The following is a 12,427-nucleotide window of genomic DNA, read 5'->3' on the forward strand; positions in this document are numbered from 1 at the left end:
TGCAAGGTGCCATGTGGCTTTGCAGTGGGAGCCACGTTATGTAATTACAAATCCCATCCTTCATCTTCATCATGATTTTGACTTTGGATTAGCTTTATTGTCTCAATTTCTGTAATGAATGATAATGCACCTACTGCAAAAGCACATGTCTAATATGAAAGATGTGAATTAATGTGAATGCAAAGTATAGTAAGGTAGTATCAAAGCAAAGATGAGACGTTACGCTGTTAAAACCCTTGCTCACGAGTCAATCACAGAGCTAATTGTTTGAACCTGCACTGGAAGAGGGTTCAAAATACTTTGATCTCATTTGGATGGAATTGTGTGCAAATACATCTTGTTAGATCTGTGTGTACCCACGTACCTTCAAATGGGAGATTTCTGACCAGTATTCTCACAGGGACTGATCCGGATGTGGTCGTTACTCTTCCACCTGTGTAGTTCTCGCTGACAGAAGACCTGGTGCTTCAGAGTCACGGTCAGGTTCTCAGTGGGCATTATTTAAGTTTCAAAACGTGGCTGCCAAACTCTCCTAAAAGGGCTTGCTCACAACTAGTCCAGAACACTCTGCTTAGCAGTGAACAGCACACATGAAGACTGCAAAATAGAGTAGGTTCTCCATGTGTTATATATCCATTAGTGTGTCAGATATTCTAGATCATGTCTCCATTTTAAAAACTACAGTAAGACCAGGCCTTTCTTTAAATTAATTTAGGGTCCATAGGGTTTCCATGTCAAAGGTTTATGTGTACATAAGATGCATCAGTCTTTTCATGTCTCCTGGATTTTATGAAGGACCAGTTGGAATCCTTGGGACCAGGATTCACCTGGGATCTTAACTTGGTCTTGTGCGTCATGGATCTCCAGTTGAACCTGAGGTTTTTCCCTGCCTTTGCTTGCTAATGAAATAATCTTCCTCACTGGCAATTGCATTGACCGTGAGAGTAGCAGAGCTACTGGTTCTTGTATTGGCTTCTGTTTATGGCATAGTGTTAAGTCAAGCACAAAGGTGGTGTTTTATCACAACACCAGCAGACTGTCTTTTTTCATCATACCATTAGCTCATCAATTTTACTTAGTCTTTAGTAATGAGGATGGAGATGATGAGGTTTTCAAACAAACGCCTCTGATCACAGTGCCTTGGGCGTGCAAAGCATCTGTGTTCATGTGTGCACAGCAGCTTTCAGAATACTGCCTTTATGAATCCGCCTTTTAGGTCATGGGATATTGTGTCTAAGTGGAGTGCTCTCCTCACCCGGGCTCTGCTAATAGGGGTTGACTTCATCTAGACATCAACTCCATGGTTTTGATGCAGCTTCCAGGAAAGAATAGTCCTATTTTATTTGTATTGTCTTTAGTGTGGGAGTAGCCAGGGATTCTGGTCAGGATTACTTGTGCTGGAAGTATACATAAATTCTATCCAAATACCAAAAGAGGCAGAGATCACTCAGTGCTAATAACCTGACAGTTCTGTTTTGGTGTTATGTCACTGAAAAAGTAGCATTGGAAGCCAGCAGCATGTGAGCTGAATCTTCTAATTTAAGGTGATCGGGCATTGCCCAGTTCTTGTGCCCCAAACCTATTTGAATCAGATTTAAAGGATGAGACTGAGTATCCTCAGGCCACTACCAGTCCTCTGCTCAGGTGATCCGAGGGGCAAAAAGAAAAAAAGGCAGGGGGAAAAAAGAGGATGGTGCATATCTTTGGAGGTTTAAGATCAGTGCATGCACAATCTGCTATGGAAGATGTTAGATGCAAGTGGGCTCTTCCAGACTACGGCAGAGTTGTTCGCTTGTTCTGTGCTCAGCAAAGAATGCAACAAAGTGTAACGATTTTCTTTTTCCCCAGACTTTGGTGACCAAGGTCTGAATGATTGGTGCTGTCATTTGCTGGACATTCATACGTTTTGCTGAGGAAGTTGCACCGTGCCCTTTCTTTTTCTTCTAACAATGTGGCCTAGTTAAGTGGGATGCTCAGCTGGTCTCATGGAAAGCTAGACACTGGGAATCTCTCTCCATATTTATTAAATTCTAGAAAAATCTATGCTCCCTTCCTGTACTAAACCCTATTTTAATTCTGCCAACAGGGAGGTGCATCTCTCATTTTCACCTAAAAAAGGAACAGATTTGGAGCCAGCAGTGCCTTTGACAGGATTGAAACCAGTCTTGATCATTTAATTTTATCAGGCTGAATTTCCACATTTGTAGTATTGAGAGGGTTGCTTTCTGTGGAGCAGAAGCTGAAGAGGCACTGCATGATTTAGCATTTCCGAAATCTCAAAAGCCATGGAACGCAGTACTCCATTTCTGCTGCCAAGAAATCCTGGCAAGATAAGGGAGTTAGTACTGGCAGAGGGCATCCCTTTGTATTGCTCCTGGAAATGACTGCAAGCACCATGATTCCACTGCTTTTCCTTGTTTATGCTCTTTGGTTTGGAAACAGGAAAAGCACCTGAAATGATGAGTCTCATCATCTGACTTTGGTTGTTCATTATGTACAGTCTTGTATGTGCTGCAGGGAGGAGATGACTATGTCACAAGCTAGGACATTAACAGGACTGTGTTTTTAACACTTATCTGAGGTGACTTTTGTGGTGAGTTGTGATTCCTGAAGTACCTTCTTTTTATAATAAGAACTAGCAAATAGATCATAGCTGCAGATCGGTGGGAAGTCAGAGAAGGAGAAAATGATACTTGGTTGTTTTACCTACCCAAAGAGAATACAAATGGTGAAAGAAAATACTACTGGGCTGAGAGGGAAAGGGGGCAGGCAAACAGCTTTGGAAATGAGAGAGTTGCTACTACAAGGCAATCAAGCTTACAGGGGTGGTTTTTTATTATGAGTAAGTCTATTCATGTGAGAAAACTTGGAAGGACAGAATGAAGAATGAGCAGAATATAGTAGTTTATGATGTTAAAATTAAACCTACATCTAAGTGCTTGTAGTTCAGCCCCCAATTTACTACTCTGCATGATGTCCTCTAATGTGGGGTGGAGAGGGAACTGTCCTTAACTACTCTTCCTGTGTTGTAAGTGGGGAAAAAAGGATGATGTCTCCATGGGATCATGAGTATCATCATGCTACTATGTGCAAGTGGCACATACCAAAGGTGTGATGACAAGCCTCAGTCTGCACAGAAGCAGTATTTTGAGGAAAAATGGAAAATCAGAAATCTGGTTGAGAGAAGAGAAAAACTTCAAGTCACTATGCACATATTTTTCAGTAGGCAGATACAGTACAAAATGCTGTTATTAATCACTATACACCCTTTTTGAAGGTGGTGGGTGGACAACCTGAAACAGTCAAAAGAAAATTATTTTGCAAAGAAACTGACTTTCCAAAGCCAACCACTCAGCATGTGCATGATTCTGAGATCGGAGCACAGCAAATAATAGAAACCCGTTTCCTTTTCAAGCATCCCATGCCATGTCTGGTTTGTATATCTGGCCTTTCTTACCAACCACTAACCATGCAAAATGCCTTTTATATTCTCTCCATTGCCTCGCTCTTCAGAGGGAGATGTCTATGGGAGAAACATCTGTCAGCTGGTGTGCATATCTCAGAAAGCTTTTTGCTCTTCTTTCCATGCTCCCACTTACCTGTGGAACAGCATTCTTAAAACTAAGCCTATTTTTAAAGCAGTTACAATGTTCTCACTCACAGCTCTTCATTTCAGCTGGGGCAGAGAAACTCTGGCCAAGAGCTGGATCTTGTCTGTCAAAATAATAATTCTGGCCTAAAGCTTGTTGTCCTTTTTCAGCTGGAGCTTCCTAAGAGGAATTCATGGAGTCTGATGCAGTCCAAATGAATTATTTTTCCAGTCCTCTCCCAGACAGCTTTCGCTAGGCATGCATCCATTTTCAATCACCAGATTGAGTACACAGCTGTCACAGTGAAAATGTAGCTATTTCTAATTGTGCGATTAGACATGGATCCATAATATATGATAGTGATGCCAGCAGTTTAGTATTGTGGTAGGTTCATGTACAGTCACGTGGCAGGAAAGGAATCGCAGCCTCTCCAGAGCATACAAAAGCAGCAGTGTGACCATTTATATGAAAGGTTCTCCATCTGCAGATAGAGAAAAGCAGTCTAGACTGTTTTTCTGTGATAACCTTAGGAAAGTGCTAAGTAACAATTGCCAGTACAGCTGCCCAAGTGCCTTGGGCTTTTGTGCCATATGTGGAGTGTGCTGTATCTCATTTGTTATCTCCATATAATAATAATTGAAGTGCTGATTTCTGTTAAGGCAAATGTCAACATTAAGTAAAAAAGATCATGACATTTCAAAGTCAGAGTTTCTGTCAAGAAACTAGTTTTTATCAATTAATACTTTCAAATGGAAAGTAAGTAAATACGATTAGTCTATATGTGTAGCATCATAGAAATAATAGCCAAATTTAGGTTAAAAGAAATCTCAAGTAGTCTGCCTCCTGCTTGAACGAGGGTTAATGTCACAGTTAGATGAGGTTACTCAGAGCCTCACTCAGCTGGGGTGTACGTATGTGTCAGGGTGGCATTTCCACAGCCTTTCTGAGCAGCCTGTCCCAGTGCTCAGCCAATCTTGCTAAAGAATTTTTTTTTCCCTCGTTTCTGGTTGGAATTTCCCATCTTGCTGCTCGAGTCTCTGTTCTCCTTTCATTGAGAAGAGTGTGTCTCGATCTTCTCTGTTACAGCCTTTTAGGCAGTGGAGTGCAGCAGTCTAATTCCCCCTTTTCCTCCCCTTCTCCAACCTGAACAAGCACACCCCCTCCAGCCCTCTCCTGCATCCTCTGCTCAGTGCCCGAGCATCTTAGAGGTCCTCCCCGGTCTTTCTGCAGCTTGACAAGGTCTCTCTTTTACTGCTGGCCCCAAACTGGTCGCAGCTCTGCAGATAGGAGTGCTGAGAGGGGGTGCCCCTTCCCGCCAAGGGCTGGTAACACGCGTGTTACGTAGATGGTTTGCCTGCCTCGCCCCCAGAGCGCGCTGCCGACCTGTGTCCAGGCGCTGTCCGCCGGGGTCTCCACCTCCTGGTTTCATCACGGAGCGTCAGCGACTTACGAACTGGAGCCTGGGTGGTTTTATGTACCCGCAGTTGGTAGGTACATACAGTTTGTACTGCAAAGTGTTGATAAGTACCGAAAAGCGCTCAGGAGGTCCAAAGCAGCAGTGAGCCACCAAAACTGTAGTTCGGAGTGCCAGCAGCAGAGAGCTCTTCTCCAGGTAGCACTGCCTCAGTAATGGGAGAGCACATGCTTTCACCTTTGGACGTCAGCTTAAAGAGAAGAACTCTTCTGACTGATACAATCCAGAGGTGTCATTGTCTTTCTTACAGCTATTTACATGCCTATTAATGTGTTTTTAATGCTAATTCTTTTACTTCACGGTAAAAATCTAGGTCAAGGATTTATTCTTTCTTAAAGGCCCAATTAACTTCATTTATCTTGTGCTATGTCACCAGTTCATCCTACAGATATTTAGGAACCTATTACCAGGTTGATACAAATGAACCTCTGAGACATTGTCTTGCATGAATGCTAATAATTATTACAGATATTTATCGCAGCACCCAAAAGGAAAGGCTGTCTCTGCGCTGTCCCTGTGTGCATCTGAATCAGAAGTTTCTTCATTCTCGGTGCAGAGACCTTTAAGGAGAGTCAGGAAATCAAATGTCTGAGATGCTGCGATTCCACCCCATGCTGGGCATGGAGTCAAAGCTATACAAAAAGGGAAAAAGGAACAGGAGCAGCATTTGAAAAAGCATTAGTGTCTCTTCAGCAAAACAGTGGTATAAATATCCCAAATCTGTGAGAGCTTGCAGCTCTTATTATATACAAACTGATCTAAAATTCAGTGTATCACAGTGGTATGCTTACTTCTTGCGCTTCTCTGTGAACCGTTTTTACAGTTTCTCCAATTTAATCTTTTTAGTCCCACGCAGACGTATCAAGCTATTAATACTTCATTTTGGGGGACAGCAGCGATATTCTTTTGGAGTCTACCTTTGTGGCTAAATGCAGCTACATTTCTGTTGTTCTCCAGGAATCTGTGTTACACAGCAGTGAGTTTCTTGGTGTCCTCAGAAATCAGCCCCATCAGCACGCGTTCTAGGAAAACGGTGAATATATTCCCATGAGATAGAGAGGGGGACACTTGGGGCTTCTCAGTCTCATCTTAAGAGGATTCTCCATGTTGTGTTTAGAGATCTCTAACCATGATCTCTTCTGGCTACTCTAAACGTTTCTTCAGTTTAAATGCCTGGTAATTTATGAAGTCCTTCAGATATTTTTAAGCTGTAAAAGGAAAACTCTCAGTCTTGAGCAAAGAGCGGAATAAGAAAAAAAGCGAATGGCTGTTTATTAGTGTGATAGTGACTTCAGAAATTAAAGGCCTGTTCATAGGATCAACAGAAATGCCAACAAGGGGCATTCTCGCTTTCTTGGCTGCTATGTGTGACTGCAATGAATTATTTTGGCTATAGCCCACTTGGATGACACTGCAGTTCACAGCTTGAAAAAGCCAAGTGCCCATAAATAGGCGAAATTTGCAGGTGATTTAACGACTCCTGATTATAAATTGGAACAGAAAAATGCATATTTTCAGGAGACAATTTTGTAGTAAACATACTACCAGAGTGAAATCCCATCCTAGAACTGTGCCAGGAAGTTCTGCCTGATATTTGGAATGAATTTCTGGATCAGATGTTTTCCCTGATCTTGGAGATGGAAAATAGTTTGATGTTTAAACCACCTGGAAAGAATTAGATTCCTGTGGCTGCTTGGGTAATTAGCGATGCAGATCAGAAGGAGAATAGTTGAACAAGTTGGGCTAGATTAATCCATGTTTGTACACAAGTGTGGGCTCTCAGAGTTCTTTCAGCACTTTGCAGCTCTTAATATGCATTACACCCAAAAAGAGAAACTCAGTTTTGTTCTGACCTAACTTAGGGTTAACGTCCCGTGGAAGCATTGTGGTGGCCTGGAGGGATCAGTCATCATGGGGTCTGCTCTGGATTGCTTCCTCAGTATTTTACCCGGTGATTGCAGTATTTACTTCAGTGACTTCTGATTTGACAGAGACTGATCTAGATTTAGAGTCATCAAGGAAGCTTACCCTGTTTGCTAATTTCAAGTGATTAATTATGGTTACAAATGGATTCTATTTACGATTTATTTTTTATTTCAATTCATACTTTTTCATTTCAGTCCCCAACATGCAATCTGACAGATAATTAGCCTTCAGATACAAGTGTGGCTCATTATTATATGTTTAGCGATCTCTCTTCCTCGGCTTCATTAACTTACACGTATTTAACACGATCAGCCGACAACAAACGAGCGTGTAAGAACATGTTTGATGTCAGCTCACACTGCTGCCCCTTCACACCCGGGTGCAGCCGATCTGTTCGCAGCCGCTTCCTCCGCAGCCGGGCGCCGTGCGCTGCCGCGGGGGCCGGGTGCTGGGCGCCGCGGCACGGCCGCCGCCCGGCCTGCTGGGGGGCCGCCGTTCCGCACCCCGCCTCCGTCTCCTTCCGTGGTGCTGGGGGAGCAGGCGGAGGCGCCGGGGGTTTGGGGGTGCTGGCCCTTGCCTGAGCCCCGCGTCTGGCCGGGACGGGCGGGGTGTGCGGAGGGTGCACGGCCCGCGGACGGTGGGCTCCAGGTAAGCGGCCTCTCCTCCGTCTCGGGTCCACTTGCTGGCCTTGAGCTTTGAGTGTTGATTCCCTCTTGGGTCTGAGATAGTTGTGACGTCTTGCTGACATCTTAAGATTAAAAACGTTGTTTCTGAAATGCCCACAAATACGTCTGTTATGTTACAGGCTTTTGAGCTAGCGACTGGAGATTATTTGTTTGAGCCACACTCTGGTGAAGACTATTCCAGGGATGAAGGTATGAAACTTTTGAGATACTGTGTAAGTTTCTGTATATTTTCACACTCCTCCTCTTAAATTTCCAGTGAGCTTACGGTGGGGTTAAGTTTTGTATTTGAGTGAACTGTTCGTACACATTGTTTTCAGAATATAAATACGATTTTTTTCTTTTTAGTTTTAAGTTCCATCACTAGCAGTGGGTGGGCAAAAACTCCCTTCTGCAGATACTCATCTACTTAACAGCTGCCTGAAGGAATTAAACTGCCCTTCTTGTAAGATTGCATATGTGTGGAAACCTGATTGAGAATAACAACTTTTTAGTTTAGAAAAGAAGCGACAAATTTGAACTTTATAGTATTTTCTCTTTGTAAGAGTGACACTGGAATAATGTTTACATTGTGTATTTTTATTTGATGTAGGCAATTACTAATTTTTTTTTAAAAATCAGAATTAACTCCTGCTTCCATCTGTATACCTGTCCATTTTCATGCTTGTTTGCTTGTAAATGCTCTTTGCAGTGGTAATGTGGGCATCATTCATTGTTCCTAAATGCTACTAATGATGCCAGAGCTCTGCTGATCCTGGAAACCTCTGCATGGATTTGCTGCAAACATTGTTGATTTGAAACTATTTCTGATTTTTTACTAATTCCAGTTTCTTTCCTCTTCTTTTTTATCCCATCCTTTCCCTGCCCCTTCCACTCCCGTATCCTTTTTTTCTCTCCCTCATAGACCACATAGCACACATCATAGAGCTGCTAGGCAATATCCCAAGGCACTTTGCTCTATCTGGAAAATATTCTCGGGAATTCTTCAATCGCAGAGGTAGTACCTCTTCTTTTTGAAAGGTGCCGTGATGCAGACAGAAGTGGAATTGCTGTTGCTGGTTGTAGCATGGCCCACTGAGGAGCATTTCCTGAAATCACACAACAAAAACGTATTTTTGACGAACAAAATATGCAGGAATCCGTGACGATTTTTTTTTTTTTTTTTTTTTTTTTAGCTAAAAGTTCTGAAAAATAACTATTGGTACATTTAAAATTACATAGCAAAACTCGTTTGTAGCAGCTGATACTCACATGTTGTTTTGAGAAGGAAGTTTTGCTGAAAGCATCTTTCCAAATTAGTCACTGAGCAGTGCGCACGTGTCTTTTTTACCAGGATCAATCTATTTCTGTCTGTACCGGGCCAGTGTTAGTGTGTGCATGCAATGTACTGATTAAACTGTTGTATGTTTCTGTTTTGCTGGCAATGTTCTCCAATGCAGACCACATAGCATTGATCATTGAACTGCTGGGAAAAATCCCTCGAAAATACGCTATGTTGGGGAAATATTCCAAGGAGTTTTTCACCAAAAAAGGTAACGGTATTTATGCAACACTAATTTAAAGCATAATACTATCCAAAAGGACAATATGTTCATTTATGGGTACTGAAGAAATACATCCATTTAAATGGAGAGCTCTTATTAAAGAAGAATTTTGGTGTAAACTTGGCTTTCCGAGAAAAGCCACAGTTTGCAGTATTCATTTCAATATTTCATTTCAAATTCATTTTGGGACGGACTCAACAGAGTGTGGATGTTAACGACTGTCTGTGCGAATCTGTCGTCCGGCGTTCATGTAAATACGAAGGATCGAGAGCGGCGCGCAGCTTGTCAGGCGGTGGGGAATCATGTCGGCTACTTCTGATCATACGCGGTGCTCCGGCAGACGCCGCTGCTGAGGGGTGACCGGGGTGGGGACCGGCGCGCGGCTGCGTGCGGTCAGTCCTCGCGCTGCCCGTAGCCTGCCCGCCCGGCGGCAGGGTGACCCCCGTGCCCCACGGCTGCTGGCCATGACTTGGCTGTGTTCGGCCTCGCAGCCCCTCCAAAATGAAAACCCTGAGCAAACGCACCGGGCCCTGTGGGTCGGGTACGTTTTTGTACTTTTATCTTCGCTCAGGGCTGCTCTTTAAGACCCGCTTCTGACACGCGAGGGAACGCGGTGATGCTTCGAGGGTCTGTTGTCCCCTCGGCGTGTGAGGCAGCGCTGCGTTGTGTCGAGGGGCAGGGTATGTCGGGGGCATCCCACTGCTGGCGCAGCACTGCTGGGGCTCCCCTCTTCCCCGTGGCTCCGCGTGCCTGAGCGCGCAGCTCGCCGGCAGGGCCAGCGCCGGCCAGCTGCGTCGGGCACGTGGGGTGCCGGGAGGGGGGCTGAGGCGGCAGCGCCGTGCCCCGAGAGGTGGTGGTGGGGGGGGTGTCACGAGGCAGGAGACAATCCAGTGATTCATCCCCCCCCCTTGCATGAGAGCCGCCCGTTCTGTGTGTGGGTATTTGTGGTGCGGCGGGGACCGCTGCTGCGTGCCTTCCTTGCCTTCAGGAGGATGTAATGGCGTTAAAAACAGCGTGAAGAAGGGCAACGGTGATGATTGGAGGTAGAGCAGCTGCCGTCTGGGGGAGTCTGAAATGCCTGGGGCTTTTTTGTGTGGAGAGGAGAAGGTTGCTGGAGGAATAATAAGATTTACAAAATCGGGAAGTCAGTGAAAACAGAGCTGTGGTTTGCCAGCACCCACTGTAGGAGAGCTGGGGGACACCCAGTGCAACTTGCAGGGGGCGGCTGTAAAACAAGCGCTTCCGTACACAGCTTCAGGAGCCGCCTGCTGCCACGGGGGCCCTAGGGAGAGGCTCTGTCAGCAGCCTCAAAAACAATCTCACGTTAAACCGAGATGAACAAACTCTGGGCTGGCAGGTCTGTATAAAGCGGTAAAAGGGCTGGGCAGGAGACCTCCCCCGGCCCCCCCCCAGGGATTGCAGCTGCAGGGGCGAGGGCAGGGCCACCAGAAAGGCTCCTCAGCTGCCCTCCCTGCCCCTTCCTGTGGCCACTGTCAGGGGCAGATACTGAATTAGAAATGCCCCCCTGGGCCCCCGTCCGTGAAGAGTATCTCATGTTCCTAATTTTCGCTTTTCACCAGATGCGTTGGTGTTTTTTAATAATATAATAGAACCTTAACATGACCTAACAGTTACACAATAACCCCGGTGTTTGTGGTGTACAGAGCAGGGCAGTTTGTAAAATTCGCATGAAGTGGAGAGTTTCATGTACTTCCATGAGCATCTTCCACTGCAGAGTGTCGCTGTTGTCCTCCAGGGCCTGAACTTCAGTGACGTTCCTCAGAGGCACCATCTGCCATGACTCTGGGTGGGATTTGAGCACTTCAAAAGACTTGGTTCACCCACCACACAAAATGTAAGCGCAGGGTTCCTGTGGAAGATTAAGTAGGCTGTATCCCAGCTGTTCTACTCGAAACAGAAAATCTCAAATGCCAGACAAAGCAGTAATAGCCCAAACTGCGTTTTCAGATCATACCAGTTACTCTGCTGTTGCAAGTCAGGAAAACTGAAATGCTTTGTGGAGGGAAAATGGAGGTGGCGAGTTTTCTGCTCATTTCTTTGAGATTCTTTTCCATTGAATCAGGCACCAGATACCTTTTTTCCTTTGTCCTGGCCACCCCAGTACTGCCAGCCTCTCCGGTGCCCCCAGGAGGGATTTGTGTTTGGTGGCTGGCAGGGAGTGACAGGCTTCACAGTTGGCCAGCAAGCTGCTGCATTCTGCACTCCTCTGCCTGTGGCCTGAGCACTTCCAGAGGCCACGTAATACAGGCCTGAGGCTCTTAGGAAAGCGTGGTGTACACTGTGGTGTAAAGGTGGATGTAGAAATCTAACTCTTGGCTCCTATTTTGAAAACATCAGCTCTGGGTGAAAATAAAGAAGGCACGACTTGGGCATTTGCTCCTGTCCATAAGCAAGTTCAACCTCAGAGAAAAGCTTTAAGCATTTGAATTGTTCCCCTGAAGTCACAGGGACAAAAGGAAAGGTGGTGTCAACGAATGAGTTTACAGGATTGAGTCTCTTCTCAGTAACTGCCCGAAGCAGTTTGTGACATTCAATAGGACGGTGCTTTTAAAAAAGGAAAAGCATTTATAGGTTACTTCTTAGTCACTATAACACAAATGCTCACATACTTTTTATAGGGTCTCATCTTGACTGAGCCCAGTAATAACTGCAGTGAGTCCTTTTCTCTAGTGCCTTCATGGAAGCTATCTTGTCTCTAAAAATGATTAATACGTTTTGGCACTAAAGCTTAAAACACTTGTGTTTTTTTTCTAGACCATGGTCCCTTTTATTTTCCTTCTGGTATTTGCTAGCCCTGTTACCTAGTGAGCCAAACCTGTGCAAGATGCTGCCTAGGAGCCGGCTTTGCCCCTTGGAATTTGTAACAAGGAAAAGCCCTGCTCTTTGCTTACTGTCCGGGAAGGGAAGGGGAGGGCTCACCTCCACCTCCCCCGCTTCCACCCACTACTGTACCCTGGGGCCTCCCCCACAGTTCTTGCATTAGTTCTCGGGAGCGTGTCCTCCAAATACGCGGTAGCAGATATCCCACGGCTGCTTCCCTGGTCCTTCACGTCATCCGTGTCTTGCTGTTCAGTAATCCATCCTCCTCTTGCCTGGTGACACATCTTAAATTTGTCTTTGACGGATTTCACAGACCTGCTCTGTTTTTTTGTGTTACGGTCAGCAGAGAAAACTTCAAATAGCATTTTC

General features: G+C 45.1%; 1 protein-coding gene across 6 annotated transcripts in view; it reads left to right on the top strand.

Moving 5' to 3' along the window:
- The window catches only part of SRPK2 (SRSF protein kinase 2), a 148,513-nt gene that overhangs the window by 131,610 nt on the left and 4,476 nt on the right, over nucleotides 1-12,427 (top strand). For 4 of the 6 annotated variants that reach the window (XM_042793144.1, XM_032996203.2, XM_032996202.2 and 1 more), the window contains exons 14-16: nucleotides 7,796-7,865; nucleotides 8,578-8,670; nucleotides 9,113-9,205. In XM_042793144.1, the coding sequence (XP_042649078.1) occupies nucleotides 7,796-7,865; nucleotides 8,578-8,670; nucleotides 9,113-9,205 (256 nt within the window). The remainder of the gene's footprint in view (nucleotides 1-7,795; nucleotides 7,866-8,577; nucleotides 8,671-9,112; nucleotides 9,206-12,427) is intronic. The other 2 variants (XM_042793145.1, XM_042793146.1) reach the window with 2 other exon arrangements.

This window comes from Tyto alba, unplaced genomic scaffold (assembly GCF_018691265.1).
Source record: "Tyto alba isolate M040663 unplaced genomic scaffold, T.alba_DEE_v4.0 Super-Scaffold_2, whole genome shotgun sequence".
Lineage (NCBI taxonomy): Eukaryota > Metazoa > Chordata > Aves > Strigiformes > Tytonidae > Tyto > Tyto alba.